Here is an 18,351-nt window from a genome sequence, read left to right on the forward strand (position 1 = left end):
GACAGCTATGGTTGTCCTTAAGGTGCGAAAAGCCGGGAAATAACTTCTGAAATCTTCCCCCACGGCCATGACTTTGTTCGTTAGCGTCTTTGATCTAGAAGTCCAGTAGCAAATAGCTATTACCTTTGAAAATAATATAAATTAGCCCCTGCTCACTTATCTTTTTCCTCAGGAACTGGGCGTCCCTTCTGGAACCAAACACAGCTGCCCTTCCGTCAGATTTATGGCAGTAATGTTACCACCAGCACTGTGACTCTCAGAGAAAGACATGTGATAATCTTGACATAGATTTCCATACAGGGAAGAGCTAAGCATTCAGAGCAACCAGGGTTTCATCTTTGCCAATATGCAAAATAACCAAAATGCTTCCCAGCTGAGGACTCTGTGCAGCTGCTTCCTCAAGATGGAGGTCCCTCACACACCGTTTCTTACGTCTGTGCTTACACCAAAGTGTATCAGGAACCTGATTTCTCGTGAATCGGTTCCTAAAAGACACACCCATTACTGTAACAATCGCATCACTGACAGTTTTCATAACCCGGCTCTAAGTTCAGCTCTAAAACCAATCATTCAGATTTGTCTCCCACACTTTGATAACCTAGGACCTCGTCACCGCACTCTGGTGAGCAGATCTTCATTTCTAGGATGGACAGTATCAGCCAACATTTAACTCTTTAGTCCTCAACATGCTATTCCTTATTTCTACCTAACGGTCCTTAGAAGTTTTGCTCATTGTCCCCACTTTAGAGCTCCCCTGACCATTTCTTCTCCCAGTGGCACTGTTCATGGCATGCTTTGCTCCACATACAGGTCAAGGTCTCTCTGCCAAAGATTCTCAAGGGATGTCATTCAGAGCACGGCACACTGTGCTCTTGCTTGAAACAAGAGTTTCAGCACCAGGACTAAGTCTACAGATTGCAGACCTCTGGTCATGTTAGAAATAATACGGTTGTGCGTTCACTTGGGGCACTGCCCCCCTCACATTCCCAGAAGCACGATGGGACAGTTCATCATAAGGGATACATACTATTCTCACTGTCACTGAAGCTTAAGGTGTTCAACGGGGGAAAAACGCTTTGAAGACTGAATCTGCTCTCTGACTGAAAGAGAGAAAGAACAAAACAAACCGGCAGTAAAACCCAGCATGCCCCGCTCACTTTAGCAAGCAAGCTCTCCTCCTGTCCCGCACAGACTCACTCCCCAGTACGCCAGACACAAGCCACCCTGTCCCGGATCATTCCCAGATCCTCTGGAAGGGGCGGGGGTGAGGGAAAGCACGCCCTGCTGCCCTCTGGAGTCTCCACCCCCTCGAGTGGAGTTCTAAGTAGGACAGGAGCTGTTCAGAGGGATCATAGCAGAGACGCAGAAAACACAAAACCAGACCCGTGTGGAAAGGAAATCATCAGCAGACTACAAAAGAGAAAAAGCAAAAAGGTAGGTACTACTCTGCACCTGTTACAAAAAGTGCATTTCCCCTTTTCAACATCAATGGCATTGCCATTAAATACTATTAAATATTATTATTTAATTCCACTGAAGCCCCAGGGTAGTTAACTAACTGAGCTATTGCCTTTCAGCTTTTGAAGAGATTCATAATGCTGGGTAAAGCTGCTAGCTTTCAGCTGTTACAAGAAAGCTTCAGCTATTCCAGGGAGGGGGCTGACAGCCTCAGGCTCTGACCAGTTAGCAGGGAGGAGTCTCCTGCACAAAGAACATTAGCAAAAGAACTTAAAACAACGAAAGAGTTACCGACAAATATCTTGATGGTAAGGAGAGACCCAAGGAGCTAGCTGTGAAAGGATACTTTATTGTCTTCCTGGGAGGAAATCAGACTATGCCTTTCACCCCAGGCTCCCAACCAGGATAATGGAGGGACAAAGAGGAATGAGGGCGGGTCTTCAGTTCTCCCTAAACACGCTTCTTTTCAAATGTGGCCAAAACCACAGGAAATATTGAGAATGATTCCCAAAACAAAGCCAGATTTTGAAATACCCATTTCCTCTCATGCTTTCGAAGACTACAGAATCCTACTTTTTAATTTTGTTTTTTAAATTCTTTTCCCCAAAAGCAGAGGTCTGTCCATTGTTATATTTTAATTATTACGAGTCTGATATTCATCTGCTCAGTTTAGAAAAGAGATACAGAAGCACTTTCTCCAGAAGGCAGGAAAAGGCAGCAAGGATCTGCAGTCTTTTGCTTGAAGATCAAGATAACTGTTCATCAGCAAGAAAGCTATTAGTGCTACAGATTCAGAACCAAAGTATTCTGGAATGGACATACTAGGTTACTGGGAGGCATACGGAGGGAGGGGGGGAGCTACTTTTAATTTCTATTAATGACTTTTTGATTGACCTTGATAAGATACATCCCTTTTTTAGGTCTTACTCCACGTAGGTAAGGTAATACTCAAACTCTTACTGCTTAGAAGGGCTGTTATTAATAATACATTAATATGTGGGATTTAAAGTATTCCTGCTGCCGATGCTTCAGCGAAGAGAGATAAATTTAGAGTATCGTGTATCTTTATGTCCTCATGTACCTGGAAGTGTAGAATCAAAGTGTCAGAATACCACATCTAGGCCTCTGGCTTATTGCTAGAGTATTTTTGATCAGAGAGGAAGCAAAGGGTGAAAGCAGAAGGCACAAGCTGTTTAGGAGAGCCCTACCAGAAAGCACATTGCTTGCAGGTTTCTGCTTGGAATTTTGTAAACATGGTATTTTTCAAGCAGCCATATGGTTTCAGTTTGATAGGGCTTATCATTCGGAACATTCCAATTGACTGGCCTAAGTTGTACCTTTCCCAAACTGAAAATACACATCTGGCAACATCTGTTACCAGATTTCAATGCATAGTGAGTGGGACAGCAGCCACCAATGGATGGACAAGTATTCCCCCCCCCCCCCCCGCCGAGAGGGGGAAAGGAGCAGGGAAGGGCTGCAGCATTATGAGATAAGCTAGCCTGAACAGGGGCAGCAGAAATAAGTGGAAGAAAGGATGTGGCATCCAATGCAAGACAACTTTAGGGAAACTGTCTGTCACATTCTGCAGTGTAACAATATGCTATATAATACTAGAATCCACTTGTATAGTGGACTATATAAGCTAAACTCGATTACAACCATAAACTTGATTAAACCATGCAGTACTTTTTAAATAGGGACTCCTTTCATGTCAGTCTCCAAGACTGAAAGGCTGCCTTTTTTTTTTTTTTTTTTTTTTTAACTTAAAAGATGTTTCCCACTCCACTCCCCCCTGAAAACTAGCTATAGTTTCCTGCTGGTTTCAGGCAGCTAGGGCTTCCTCCAAGATTTTAGTTAGGCCAGCTTTGCCACTCTGTTCTCCCACAAAAAAAAAGAAAAAAAAAAAAAAGAAAAAAAAAAGAAAAAAAAATCAGATATCACCAGTATTGCCCTGTTTCAGGGGCATCTTAGCAGGCACCTCAGAAATGAGGTCTCAACAATTCTTTATGGTGCTTCCCAGAGAGAAATTCTAACAAAGCAGTTTCACTGAATGAACCTTTCCTTAACAAGGTCTTAGCTAGCAGAATCTCATTTCTTAAAGCTGTCAGTAAGAACTTTAAGCCTTCTCCACAGATAGCAACAAAGATTACCAGTGGTACTAACAATTAGCAAGTTAAAACCTTGCCACTGTGGGGTTCAAAACACAAGCCTGCATAGCTCCAATAATGAGCTACAGCTGCAGGGAGTAAGGATAATGTAACACAGGGTTACAGCAGCAACCAAATAACTCTGAGTAGCAGTTCAGATCATCCACTTCAGCTTCGGGAATGCTGCTGATTTAGTTCAGATTCAGTTGAAGTCAATGTCTAGTTGGAAATCACTCTCAAAACTTTTAAAAAGGCTTGCTATACAAAGCAAAATGCTTCTTAAGAGGTGAGAAAAGGCTTGGAAGTATACAAAAAGTGTACTACAAAATCTGCATACTAATACAAATCCCTGAGACATGCTCTGAATTACAAGGATCTCATCATCAAGATGTGACCTAAAGACAAGATTTGGAGTAACTGAGGTTGTCGGGTAGCTGTTCCTGTGAATCTTTTCAGTCTGACTTGCAACTTAAGTCTCCTCTTTGTGCAGTCTACTGATGAGAAACCACAACCTAAACTATCCTGCTGTACTCCCAGTTCTGCTTCAGAGACTGGAAAATTTGTGCCTTTTGCATTTTCTTTGAACAAATCTTTTTTTTAAAAAAAAAAACCAACCAAACAAAACCAAACAAATTCTCTCCCTTTTTTAGCCTTGAATCCCAATTTATGACTCATTCATCTGTCATACTCCAATTTCACCAGCTTTTATCCAGCTGCCTTCTCTGGCTTTATATAAACAGAGTCTGAGCTCCTAATTTCGGGAAGTAGTAGTTTTCTCAAATAATTGGGTTAGCATTCTACTTGCTCAGGGATCACATAATGTAGATGATAAAAAGCTGATAGTGTGGGAGACAGCACCTGAATATTATTTCAAAGATTTGGAACTGCAGAGCAATCCTAGAGATTGGGGAATGAAATTATATCTTCTTGCCTGCCACTCTACCTCACTCCCAGCTCTTGGTTTGTATAGGAGGCGTTATATATTTAAAGAAAGAGAGAAAATGGACCTCTGGTGCTGGACTTGTTCAAAGCAGGGGGGTTCCCATCTGCATCACACTCTCATGATTCATTATCTCAGCCGTCTAGACTGACTGCTATAGCAGTCTTGGTTAGTATGGAGGATCAAGCTAAATCTGTTCAGGCTGGTGATTACTTATGTCTCGTTCAATTGTAAAAAAGAGCTACTATTACTGCATGCAGGAGTTACTTTTAGGAAGAAAATTATGGGTTCAAGTCAGGAAACCTGTGATAAAGTTATTTGTCTTATTGTAAGAGTTCAGATTACATAATAACAACTCCACTCCTTAAAAGCTATTACTCAACTGTGAAAATCAGTAATACCTTACCAGTTTTTAATAGATGTATTGGACCTTGCTATTTAATGCCATGTTTCCAAAAAGTCCTACAGACACTAAGTTTCTAAACTTCTGACACTGTATAATCATTTGTATCCATCTTACTAATTTAAGTTTTGCATGAAGAACAGCCTCCTCCCTGCCCCCCCTCCCCCACCAAGAGTCCTGTTGGTGTACCAATAAATCCTAAAGTCCCCAAGTTCAGCAGTGTTTCTAAATATAAAATAGAACTTTGCTAGATACCAAACTCATACTGCTAAGGTCACGCTTTATTGGAGTTCTTTTACATACATACATTTGCTTGACCTTTTACAGTTACTACAAGGTCACCAAGGTAAAAGAATGGGCAAAATACATCTTCTCGGGGATTTTTCCTACAGGGATTAACAGAGGAGCCAGAAGCCCACAGCAAAGCACATTGCTTTCATAGGCAACAGACCACCTTGGAAAGCCCTTCACTGCCTTTGTCTGTCACATCCAGTGTATTTTTCTGCTATGAGGATGAAATTAGAAATGGCATTTAGCACAGCACGGGAAAAAAACTGTGTTGCTTAATTTCAGCAGTAAAGTTTTGTATACGCTTGAGACTGCGCTGTGTTACAAGCGCACCCTCCGCTGCTCAGAATTTTCTCTCCGCCCAGTGGCTGCCCTAAACCAGTCAGCACTTACACAAGGCGCTCCACTTTGGTAAAAGAAATAATTTTTCCTGCTTTGTCAGGAAACAAACTGGGGGAGGGGAAACCAGGGCACAAGATGGTAGCATATCTCACTGCAGTCAGTGGCTACAGAAACGTAAATTCACACTTCTGCCAAGAAACTTGCCTGCTCAAGGCCAGTCAGAAATAAACTTTGCTACAGTAGGAGGAAATATAGATGGCTCACAGTACCCAAAAGCCCTTCCTATAGCTATCTGTGGCCAGGTCAGACCAGCAGTTTCACCAGGTAGGAAATTAACCTCTGATGAGTGAAGAGAGAAGTAGTTTTTCAAAGCAAATGAGATGAATGGAAGCAGAAATCCAGATTCATTCTTAACCTCAGCCACACCATACCAGCTGGTGATCTCCTATACAAGATTCTTGGAGGTTCTCTCCTGAGACTACTGCTGTAGGAGATAGACTCGGTAAATCAGTCTGGAGGAAGCAGAAACTCTTCACATGGGATGGAAGAGGGCTTTGTCTGAAGTGTAAAGCTGCTGAAGGGATTAGAGGAAACAAGATGTAGTTGTGACTGCATAGAAGTGACAGATGGAAAGATCCTGCAACAAATAAATGAGAAAACCAGACCAAAAGCTAGCCTGTCAGCCAATTGCCATATTCGCCCTTTTTAGCGAAAGCATATGACGATACTAGAAACTAAAAGCTCAGCTGGAGAGAAGCTGTAGAAATATTAAAAAAATCAAAGACACAGCAGTGCTGTCCCCACCTATCATCAGCAAAAGTCTCCTTGCTGATGCATCCTCTACAAAAGAGAGAAGCCCTCACTCTCACCCAAAGAAGCAGTCTGTGCAGAAAATGTAAATCCTCTTAAACCACTATTATCACAGGCTGACCCTTCAGCAGTTTTTGTGCCCCTGCAAGAGATCTCTTAGGTAGGCCTCACTAACCTGAATCTCAATTAACACTTTCCAATCAGCATTGCAGTCCTCCATTAGAAAAGTCCATCTCCCTAATAACACACACGATACTGTTGGCTTCCAGCAACCTTGGGAAAACGGACTTGAAATGACTTCTACCAGTGTTACTCCCCAGGAAACACTCTCCAAGTTTCCTCCAGACCTAAAACGATGTGCTTTAGCCTGTTGGGTTTCTAAATTTATCAAGTAAAAACACATCTGGGTCCAACGTGGCAGTTTCCCCTGTCCAGGGACACCAGGACAGCTAGACCATATGGCTGAGAACTGCAGAGTAGAAAGTGTGTTTTAATGTAAAAAGAATTTTCATAATTTAAAAACTTTATTTAAACTTACAACTTTGAACTCCATTCACACTGTAAAAATGCCTTTGTTCAACATCTTATTTTTCCTTTTGCCTCTATAGATTAACTTGAGATTTGGAGGTGATGTGGAAAACACTCAGAATGGAAAGCAAACTCCCATGTCTCCTCCTGCTGGTGGGAGCAATCATGACTGCTCAATGCCAGGTAAGAGACTAATGCATCAATGCTTTTGCCATCATCCTCCTGTTTTCAGCAGCACTTCCTTACTGTCGACTCCAGCTGTCTGCATCAGACAGAAGGAGAAGCTGGTTATGTCACTAGAAATCATAGGAAGAAAACCTTACAAAGAAGTCTACCTCTAAGCTGGGATTTCCAGTAAAGTGTTAGCCTGGCTGGTTTTCATTTCAGTAAGCAAGTCTTCTCCAAATCTTCTTGGTGTATCTGTTCACTGTCACCTTTCACTGTTAGTAAGAGTTCCATTGCGATCACCCTTTAATTTTCTTTCTATTGTCATCACCTTCGTCATTACTCTCACTTAAAACTGGACATCGATGGTTCCCATGTCCCCTCACTTTAAGCCTCACATTGCACAGCTTGAGTAAACCCTACACAATTCTAAAATGTTTAGTCTCTTTCTCAAAAAATTACTATCCCAGCCTTCCTCTTTCTTTTTATGTTATTCTTTCTCTTGTGGCCTGATCAAATCAGCTTTCTAAATTGGTTTCTTCCTTAAAACTTTATCCAAAATTTTTTATTTAATTGGCTGTAGGAGACATCTCTCTCAAAGGTAATCAAGCTACAAAGGCTTACAGGGAAACTCCATGGCAATGAGCAAAAATAACTGCTTGTTCAAATTTACTTCTCTGCTACTTCTTCATTTGCTTGAACCTCTTTCAAATAGCAGAAAGTTGTCAAGCTTTAGTTAGCTCTTGCAATGCCCCAAGAGCACATAATGACAATGGGAGTACAGCATATCCCGAGTTCACATCACTCATATAACAAGCAATCACCTGGTAATCTGTGGCAACTCAATGATTTACAATTCTCGGTACCCATGCTGAGGTACTGAAGGCACTTTTCGCTGTACTATCTGACAAGGAGGGTAGACAGTTGCTCAGAGCTCCCTTCATTTACAAGACCTCAAGAAGGGGACCGGCTCTTTGGAGGCACTTGTTTTCTCAGTTTTCTTAAGAGAACAGTTACTCACAGAATTAAACTTCTTTGCTTGCAGGGCTTACGCATGCGTTTCAAACGGGGAGCCAGATCTAGAGGTAAGCCAGGCAAACTACAACCGTGTTACCTGGAGCTTTATGAACACAGGAGGGGAAAGCAGATGATGCTGAGGGAATGAAGCCTGAAAGCTGTTTATCATGTTATCTGGATAAGAGATTCAGAAAGCAAAATACCAGACCATTAATAACCATCCACAGCTCAAGGTTTTTCCCTCCCTCTGCTCTTCTTCAAAGAAAAAGAGGCCGTTCAATAGTGGAACAGTACATCCAGCAACACAGCAGTGAGAGAGATGGGACAACAGTGATCTGAGAAGGAGAAAGGGCAGGCTGTTAGACAGATGCTCCCATCACAGATACTTTTCTCCTGGAAAAAAAAGGGAGTTTTTTGCTCAGCCAGGTCTTTTCCTTGAATCTCTAAAAGAAGATTTTCTTTCTCCTATTACAGCCATTTGCACAGAGAATTCATCTGGACAAATTTACCAGCACAGGGAGACCTGGCTGAGGCTCTCAGGGAGCAGAATAGAATACTGTAGGTGCGACAGCGGTCGGAGTCGCTGCCACACTGTGCCTGTCAGAGGTGAGTATGAAGACAAAAAAGAGAAAGGAAACAATGGGGTCCATCTAATCATCCTAAAGAAGAACTCCACTGTCAGGGAAGGAGTTATCACACAGAAAATTTGGCTTGAAATAGAATAAGATAGAAATGAAAATACTAATATATACCAACTCAGGCAGGACTAAGTGGGAGTGAAGAAGGACTAAGAGGGGCTGAGGAAGGCTCCTAATAGTGTATGTGGAGAGAATGGAGCAAAGGAAGAATGTAAGCACTACACAAAAAGACTGTAAGCACATGACAATAGCAAGTAAGCAGGGAAAAATAGAACAGGATAAAGGAGACTGACAGGAGAGGAAAGATGGGTATACATTGCCAGCTTCTTACTTATGTGAAATCTAACAGTATTTCCTGGCTTTTGCTTATTCCACAGCCTGCATTAGAAATAAATGCTACAACGGGGGCCAGTGTTCGCAGGCATATTATTCCCCACAACTCTTCATCTGCCAGTGCCACCAAGGTTTCTCTGGGAAGCAGTGTGAAATAGGTGAGTATACCATGTCAATTACTGTGAACAATGCTACTGGTTTTAGCTATGCAGTGCAGAAGGATGAGGTACCCATAAGCTGCTGCTGTATCCTAGGCTCTCTGTTAAGTCGCCTCTTTTTATTCTAGAGCTAATACTACAAAGAACTTTTAAGAAGGACACCTGGGCTGTTCTCAGTGTCTTTTTATAAAACTCTGAATTTTGGAGCTGAAGACCTTTGTGTATACTTGCAGTCTGCCTGGCAAGGCATTTTCACTGACTTACTAGACAAGACATCTGGGAGCCAAGTTTAAATAGAACAGAGACTGGGGAAGCAGAGGTTTGGATGCTGTCCTTATAGTAACATTTTTTTCCCTTTTGTTCAGACACTGAAGTTAAGTGCTACAAAGATGCTGGAGTAACATACAGGGGTACATGGAGCATGACAGAGAGCGGAACTGAATGTTTAAATTGGAATAGCAATGCCTTGAGGAACCGGACGTACAGTGGCCGAAGAGAGGATGCTGCCGAGCTGGGATTGGGCAATCACAAATATTGCAGGTGAGGGGCTGATAGCACACAGGTCAGAGCCACAGGAATCAGCCCATTCTAAGAGCTTGGAGCCAAGGAACAGCTGTTCGCAACTAATACCAAGCAGAGAATAAACTGCACAGGTGCAAATATGGCACAGCCCATAAGCAGCAATTGCAACTTCTGTAGACATATCTGAACTTCAGATCTACCTACACTGGATGCTTATGACAGACTACAAAATGTATACGTCTCACCCCATAGTCTTTTCCTTGTCCCTTCTCCATGCTTAAAACTCTCTTTGTAAGCCAGTTTCCTGCAGCTCCAGATCCTGCTCAAAACTCTAAAAATATAGTGCTTCCTGCACATGAACTCAACGGCACAAACAAGCTGTCCACTCCTGCTAGCTACTGGCTGCCTCATTCTCACCTCCATGTACTCCACAATTTTATCATTAAAATAGGAATCCAAACAACTTCTGATGGTTCAGTCCACATCTTCACTGCAGAGCAGGATTAAATTACCAAATTAGATGGCAGACATGGGACTAATAACCATAGCTTTATAATGATGCATAATATCATAACTCTTTCAGAAACCCAGATGAGGATTCCAGACCTTGGTGCTATACCTATAAAGGGGGAAAGTACATCTGGGAACACTGCAGTGTGCCCTCCTGTTCAAAAGGTACATGCAGGGGAACAGGGAATGGACTTTAGAGCTTCCATGATTCACTGCATATATAAGGGTTCTCTGTGGACTTCTGCTATTTCTGTAGCTTGAAAAGTTCAGACTCTCACGTTAAATCATGTTTAAGCTTTTAATATTTACGACACTGAGAGACTGAGGTGAGTATAGCTAATATATAGATACCTTGGCAGAAATCACAGTTAGGGACATCTGACGGGTTCACATCCATCGGTTAACATGCAGCTTTCTTATTGAAGCTGGGAACATCAACTGCAAATCTGGAAGAGGCACAGATTACCGAGGCAGCCACAGTGTTACTAGTTCTGGAGCTACCTGTTTGAGGTGGAATTCTCGAATCCTTGTCAACAAGATATATACTGCTTGGAGAAAAGATGCTTACCAGCTGGGCCTTGATAGTCACAATTTCTGCCGGTATGTAGTCAGTTATAGAATTAAAAAAATCCCACCAAACGTTCTTGAGGCAGGGTTCTCTCTAGTCGTTTACATGGGTTATTAAAGCACAGAAAATGCATTACTGCTGGGAATGAAGCTCACTGACAATAGTAATTTTATTCCACCTGACCTATCTATGCTTTTCTAACATCAGACTCCACAAATGCAAATTCCACATGCCCCTAGGGCCATCTGTATCTCTAGAAAAAATCAAAAAGAGTACACTCAGGTCACAGTCTGCCACCTTTAGGTCTCCCCAAACTCCCTGCAGATCTGATAATACAAATAGCATTTATCTTTCCTGTGCTGCAGGAATCCTGACAATGACAGCAAGCCCTGGTGCCACGTACTGAAAGGAAATCAGCTCACATGGGAGTACTGCAATGTGCCTACTTGCTGTAAGGATCCTAGCACTTCTGATTCTTGTCTTTCTTTGAGGAATTACTGTTCTGCATGTCTTTTCTATTAAACTCAAGCCTCTTACAGTAAAATAAAAGCTGAGGGGGGGTGGTGGTGGTGGAGTTTTTTTGGAATAGAAAGAGATTCTGTGGCTCCACTCTCACAGAAGTGCCTTTTTCTCTGCCAGGAGGGAAGACTGCAGAAATGGAGGACAGAAAAGGCAGGGTTTCCTTACTGTATTTTTCAAATCAGAATACAAGTTTCCTAGGAAACAGAAATGAGTCAGATACTAAACAGTTCATGCCAGGCTGCCTCAACATGCACTGACGACTAACAGGCTCTTAACCCAAACTCAAAGCAAGAGTTCCTGAACAAAAAGCCTATTTCTGGATTTCTCATCCACAGCCACCTGTGGCTTACGGCAGCGCAGAGTACACCAGTACAGGATTAAAGGTGGCTCCTATGCAGACATTGCAGCTCACCCATGGCAAGCTGCCATCTTTGTGAAGTATCGCCGAGCTCCTGGAGAACACTTCCTCTGTGGAGGAATTCTGATCAGTTCCTGCTGGGTTTTGTCAGCTGCTCACTGTTTTGAGGAAGGGTAAGTTGAGGATTCAGTACTGCCTGAGGGAAAAAAGTATGGAAAATGGATGCATCCAGTATAGCCTTACAGGAAGGGTAAAAGACTTGAAAAAAAGCTCTTTATATAGTTAATTGTGCTGAGCATTACAGACAGGCATTTACTGGGCAAACTAGCAGCATGGCATTAAGGTACCATAGCAGAGTATCAAATAGCTGAAGAACAAAGCTGTCAATAAAGATGCAGAGCCATCTGAAACTTGAGAACAGCAAGGGACTGGCAGAAGAGCTTTGCCATGATGGCTGTAAGCAATTAGCGCAAAAGCAAAGGCAAATAGGACACTGGAGGTCAAACTGCCTGGGTAAGGAAGTAGTAATAGTGTTAAAATAAGAAAAGCAGAAGCTCCAACAACACATCTTCAGGGAAAGGGTCCAGTCCAGTTAATTTTGGAAGAAAGTAAGACTCTCTTGTTCTTCAGCTTTAGTACAAATCAGCTGAAGATTGTGCTGGGTAGGACTTCCCGAACAACACCTGAAGAAAATGAACAGAAGTTTCAAGTGAAGAGCTACACTGTGCATCAGAAATTTGACTCAGAAAATTTCGACAATGATATTGGTAAGAGTTTTTCTGACCTCGTGACTGGAAAGGTCACATTTGGCTCAAGTTTGTGGTTAACAAAGTGGGGAATTTTTTTCCCCCTCTTCAGCTCTGTTGCAGTTGAACTCAGATGCAGAAGACTGTGCTATTGAAACAGACACTGTCCGTGCTGCCTGCCTCCCAACACCAGAACTGCAGCTGCCTGACTGGACTGAATGCGAGATCTCTGGTTATGGCAAAAATGAAGAATGTAAGTAGAAGATACATGTCTACATGTAAACAGAATATACTATGTCCAAAGTTTGGGTCCCCTGCCCTCAAAGAATTCAAGCCTTTAGCATGGTGTAATGTGCGACCCCCCAAATTATTATGTGGGCTTATATCAGCATCACAAAATATATGCGTAAGTGGGAGATACACAAAAACAAGTTTTGGTCTAAGTTATTTCATTCATCTGATTTCTATCAGCTGCATGGGCTAGTAGAGTCTTTCCTGATACTCTCCAACAGTAGAAACACCAAAAAATGGCACAATGGTTAAGGTAGGAAAACCAGAAAATTTGCAATCAGGGCTGCCATATTTCTGCTGCAGTGAGTACATTTAGATATTGTCATTCTGACAGAAATACATTTCTGTCAAGACTGAATATACTATATAGTTGGAGGTAGTTGCATTATTCTCAAAGATACATTGGCTGTGCAGTGATTAGCAAACAAAAAAAAAAGCTAAAGAAGTAACAATCCCAGTTATAAATTAAAAGGCTAAATGTTTTTTAAAGTGAGCTACAACAAACAGGAATAAAACCTGTCTGAAAGTATACACAGGCTGACCTACATTTAAAACAAACAAAAAAAGCCAGCTCTTATTTTACTGGCACTTTCTACTGATTACTTTTTATTCTCTAACTTGCAAACTCTTTGAGACAGACACTGTGAAGCATCCACCATAAAAAGACCTAATTATGATTTGAACCCATAGGGGGTTTGGAACAGACCTGAAGATTTAACATATAAGTATGGCATAAAGTGTTTTCAAGGTGCTTTTAAAGCTAGTCCTCAGCATTGCTTACAGGGAGTACAGGATAAACTCTTTGAGAGGGAAAGGATGCTGCAACTGTAATTCAAAACTAGACTGAAAAACAACAATCCTGCCAAATTTCAGCTTTGTGCAATTGCAGCTATGCAGGAGAATAAAACCAACATCCAAAACAAACAAAAAAATCCCTACCATTCCAACATAATACAAGCATACATTCCTATCCAGTTACTCAGTATTGTGTACGACAAGGCATCTGATTTTTGTTAGCACAAGTATAGTACTAAAAAGTCAGGATCCTGTTTCATACAGTTAGTGATTTTCATAGGCACCTCCTGTGACATCATTTTGAGTGATGTAACTGTGCAAAGATAGCTTATCCATCCAAGAAACCCAGCAGTGTTTAATTTGGAGCCTACAAAAACCTCTTTAGCATTTAAATTTGCTAAAGCAGCAATATTCTCTCTCAACTAGATTTAAGCTATTCTCAATAGCAAAGCAGAACCCCCAAGAATTAAAAAAGACCCTTTGGCAAGGAAATAGTTTACCCCCTCCCCAGCTACTTCTTTTTACTTTTCCCTAAACTACAAAAACTGAACTACAATTTTTTTAAAAAATATATATATACACATATACAGACACGTATACATATTTATACTATAATTTTTCTTCCAGTTTCTCCATTCTATTCAGAGCACCTGAAGGAAGGTCACGTCAGACTGTTTCCAGCCAGTCGGTGCACAACACGGCATCTAGATAACCGGACAGTTACAGACAATATGTTATGTGCAGGAGACACAAGGCACCTTGATGATGCCTGCAAAGTAAGCCCAATTCTGTTCCTCTTTTCTTTTTATGTCTGTCCTTGATAGTCTGAGCTAACCAAACAAAAAGCTTCAGAAAATAGTTTAAAGAAGTTCTGCATTTGGCTACATGGAAGTTCTAGTAGACTTTTGTTGAACAGAACTGCTGACGCCTCTTTCTTTTTAATTCCCCTGCCCCTCATAGCTGGGAAGGCAGGTCACACTTAAACAAGCAAAAAAGAACAATACAAACTGAAAATCCCAAATGTAGGAAATAACATAAAACTGAGCAGGAAACTCCACCTCAGCAGTATTTCCTAATATTTTTTCTTATGTGAGCATGCAAAACACTCAGCAGGAGGTTCTGTAAGAGGAAGGCGGTGCTGCTATACTGAAAAGTGGAGAAAAAAAAGAATAAAGGCCAAAAGATGGTGGGGAATGAGCAGCTGTAACATAAGAAAAAAGGAGGGCATGCATTCAATCCACATCCTTTCTGTTTAAACAGCTCTTTAATAATTTTGCTTTACTGTTACAGCAGTATAAAACACCTTGGATCTTTACAGCTTGAATAAGAGCATTCCTCTTTTTCTTCTTATCAACATCTCGCCCACATTTCATAAATAAGCACCATACAAAGTTAGATGCTCTAATGTTAGTTAGATTTTTTGGCGTCTCTCCCCATGAGAGGAGCATTAAGGGAGTCTGGAACACAAAAGTGGCTTTTGTGAAAGTGCTGTTACTAAGAGCTCTTTGTTTGTGAGCATACTACATAGGGTATTTCTGTAGACATTAGTGCACCACCAAAGCCATTGGGGGGAAAAACAACACAAAAACAAACAAAAAAGGAGATTGTTACTAACCTGCTACTTCTCTGTAGGGTGACTCTGGAGGGCCTCTGGTCTGTATGAAGGATGATCGTATGTATCTAATTGGAATCATCAGCTGGGGAATAGGCTGTGGCCGCAAAGACATACCTGGCGTTTACACAAATGTGAATCGTTATCTTCACTGGATTCAGGACAACATGAAACCCTGAGAAAGAAAAATGAACCACCCACAGCCTTGTGACCATGCTCTCGCAGCTTCCTTCTGTGTGTTCTAAGGATGCTGACAGGGCTTCCCGTTTGTCCAGATGCTTATGACTTTCAGTACAAGAGGAAAACAAACTGCAGTGTGTCGGAAGGGCACATTATCAAATTACTCTCCTTTCCCTATTACAGGTTACTGGAAGCTAACACTCCTTTACCCCCGACATCCCCAAGCTTTCTACTTGCATCAAATCACATTAGTACAATCAAAAATAAATTTTGGGTCAAGAGAATAAACCAATAGAGAACATCATGCATCCCATGAGCAACATCCATGTTGTTTTGGGAATGGGTGTAAACTGAAGGCAGAGGACAGATTTCCTGAAAACTTCATTTCCCTCCTCCTTATTTGGCTGTAAATTTGGAAGATGTTCCAGTCAGGCTTAAGCTCTGTCCTTGTACCATTTTACGTTGGTTATTCAAGCTGGTTTCAGCTTGACTCCAATAGAAAGAGCAAAGCTGCAGGCATGGGCTGCTTATTTCCATATCAATATACTACTTGCTTTTTCAGTTTGGAACTGATTCATTAACTGAATCTGAGCTTAAACTCTCTGAGCAAATCCAGGATGGCATGCTTGTTGGGACATTCTATTCTTCCCCTTGCTTTTCCTCCTGGTAGGAACTAAATATTTATTTAAATATGGAATAGGTAAAAATCTTAACACCAGCCTTATCTGCCACAGAATCAACACATTACTTTTTGACTATTAAATTTCTGTGCATTATCATCTGATAGGAAACCAAAAGCTCTCTCTCTAGCACAGCAGGCCAGAACAAAGGACAAATGTAACAGTAGCAGTTTTAGGTGCCTGCTGGATTTACATCCACAAGCCAAATGTTACAATGCTGCATTTGTCCTTTAACAGAAGACAGGACAGGTATAACCAAGTCACCATGAACTAGAATCTCAGTAATCAAGCATTACTTGCTTGCACTGCAGTTGCCATGTGATGCTAAGTGGTATCTATGCATGTCCTAAGAGTTAAGCCTCTTTGAGAGATTCTCTCTTTTCCGACTGATAAAGTAAGAGAAAGCAGGTGTGACTACTGTTTTACAAAAGGAAAAAAAAATTACCGGGGCTACAAAAGGAGTTTTATCTTTAGTATCAATCAGGCATTGTAGCTAGAAGACTAGGCTGTTTTATTTGGGAAATTCAAAACATTGTAACTCAACATGTTTACTCTCACAGTTTTAAGGAGCTCTCTGGTGATCTACTAGCACAGCCTCTAGTCAAATAGAAAAGCTTATATAGTAAGTACAGAAGAGAGATTGGTAAGGACACCCATTCTTTCTCAAATGGGTTTTATAAATGGCAACTTTACAAATGGTCCATGTCTTTCTAGCTACCAGCTTAGAAACGAACCTCAAAGAGATCATCTCTAATGTCCTCAGAGAAATGGTCCAGTTAGCTTCAGCAGTGAGTCCCATATTCCAGCCAGTGGAAGGGGAAAAAAAACCCAAGATGTTTATTAAGAGAGAGTCACAGTTCAGGTTTTTTTAGTGTGATTTTGTTGTTGTTGTTAACTGTATTTTATTATTAACCTTGAGAAAAAGACAAATTAATTTCCATTCCTCTCCCCTAAACCCATTTCGAAGTGCTGCTGTGCCTTGCTATCCTGGCATTCACAAGCTTACCAAGTATTTGCAGCCTGTAAAACACCCAAAACTGTTCCAATGAGTAACACAGGTAAGTGTCCTCAGGAACACAACTTTTGTTCCACAATTCAAACAGTCTACTAAATACATTATTTGAGCTTGATGTGATCTAACAGCCACCAATAAAATGTAACTGAACCTTACCTGATACTATTATCTTTTAGAAAAATTCATCCTACAGAAACATAAGTTGCAGAGAACAGTTTTACATCACAGCTGTTACCAGCTCCTTGAAAATACCCTTACAGGAAATATCCAAGGTGATAGGAGAGCCCAGAACCAACTCTACATTTTCCCAAATGCTTCTTTATCCCTCATTTTGTAACAGACCCTTAATCTGGGAGATGTACCAAATCCCAGTCCAATTACTAGAATTTATATTCTCCAGCCTTACTTTACACTTCTTGCATTTCACTTCTCAAAAGTTGCCACCTAGCTCAGTGCATTTAACTCCATTTCTCTGGCTTGTTTACCCATTACAACCCTCCCTGATAAAAATCGCAGCAGTGGTTTCCATCTCTACAACATCAGCTTTTCCTCCTTATCCTGTTTTTTCCCCTTCTTGTCCTCTTTCAGCAGAGCAGCACCATCTTGAGACAAGGTCTAAGACAATGACTACCATCTGCTTGCAGTTGATATTGTCGTGCTCAAGTTCTTTCAGAACCCAAGTCAACATCAGCATTTATTGTAACTGAAGTACACAGCTACACCTCACATTTCCCCCCAAAACTCATATTGCCTACCAAGTTACCACACTGATGTTGCTCTCTGCTTTCCTCTTATGCCCTGCTTCATCTTTCATTCCACAGGAATTTGCAGTCACCTCAGACTGATACAGAAAGCTTGTCATATGCATAAGGGTGTCTGGCCCTTATAAGAAGCCTTTCAGGATCTCAAGTAACATGAATCACTTCAGCAGGAAAGAAGAGATACTTTAAAAAACAAAGCTACAAAGCCAAAGGACGATATCAGTACTTGAGGAGCAGGAAGGTGAAGAGGTATTTCGTTGTCTTCATAATTAAAGCACAGCCCTTAGCCAGCTACCCAAAATCCTACCTAGTAAACAAAAATGGTTCAGCTGCATTCCTAAAGACAGTTTCACAGAGGTTCCAGGAGGAGCTCAGCACTCCTTTTGGGAAACACTAAGAAAAATTACCAAGTAATTAATTTTAGCTTTTCAGACAGTGACTTAGTCCCAGGCTTACAATCCCAATTGCATAAAGACATTTATCTCCCTAAGGCACCCAATATCCACAATCTAATTGGCATAATTTACCTTCCTCCTCAAATACCCAATGCATTTCCTGTAA

At 41.3% G+C, this 18,351-nt stretch overlaps 1 protein-coding gene across 3 annotated transcripts; it reads left to right on the forward strand.

Moving 5' to 3' along the window:
* Positions 1 to 155: 155 nt before the first annotated feature.
* On the forward strand, positions 156 to 17,184 carry PLAT (plasminogen activator, tissue type). Of its 3 annotated transcripts, XM_049830966.1 has the most exons (14): positions 887 to 1,434; positions 7,000 to 7,102; positions 8,130 to 8,169; positions 8,576 to 8,707; positions 9,117 to 9,230; positions 9,596 to 9,770; positions 10,336 to 10,427; positions 10,688 to 10,862; positions 11,196 to 11,281; positions 11,688 to 11,883; positions 12,341 to 12,477; positions 12,569 to 12,709; positions 14,170 to 14,318; positions 15,175 to 17,184. In XM_049830966.1, exons 2-14 carry the CDS (start codon positions 7,022 to 7,024, stop codon positions 15,331 to 15,333), a joined length of 1,677 nt encoding a protein of 558 aa, XP_049686923.1. In that variant the 5' UTR covers positions 887 to 1,434; positions 7,000 to 7,021; the 3' UTR covers positions 15,334 to 17,184. The 3 variants fall into 3 exon arrangements, with proteins under 3 accessions (XP_049686924.1, XP_049686925.1, XP_049686923.1); XM_049830967.1 differs by lacking the exon at positions 8,130 to 8,169 and having other exon boundaries at positions 156 to 1,434; XM_049830968.1 differs by lacking the exons at positions 10,336 to 10,427; positions 10,688 to 10,862 and having other exon boundaries at positions 164 to 1,434.
* The last annotated feature ends 1,167 nt before the right edge of the window (positions 17,185 to 18,351 follow it).

Source organism: Accipiter gentilis, chromosome 28, assembly GCF_929443795.1.
Source record: "Accipiter gentilis chromosome 28, bAccGen1.1, whole genome shotgun sequence".
NCBI classification, from domain to species: domain Eukaryota; kingdom Metazoa; phylum Chordata; class Aves; order Accipitriformes; family Accipitridae; genus Astur; species Astur gentilis.

Bases quoted from the DNA above. Each gene is read 5' to 3' on its own strand.
- PLAT (XM_049830966.1), top strand. From the start codon at position 7,022: ATGTGGAAAACACTCAGAATGGAAAGCAAACTCCCATGTCTCCTCCTG. The intron at 7,103-8,129 runs GTAAGAGACTAA...CTTTGCTTGCAG, and splicing joins TCATGACTGCTCAATGCCAG to GGCTTACGCATGCGTTTCAA. The intron at 12,710-14,169 runs GTAAGTAGAAGA...TTTTTCTTCCAG, and splicing joins TTATGGCAAAAATGAAGAAT to TTTCTCCATTCTATTCAGAG.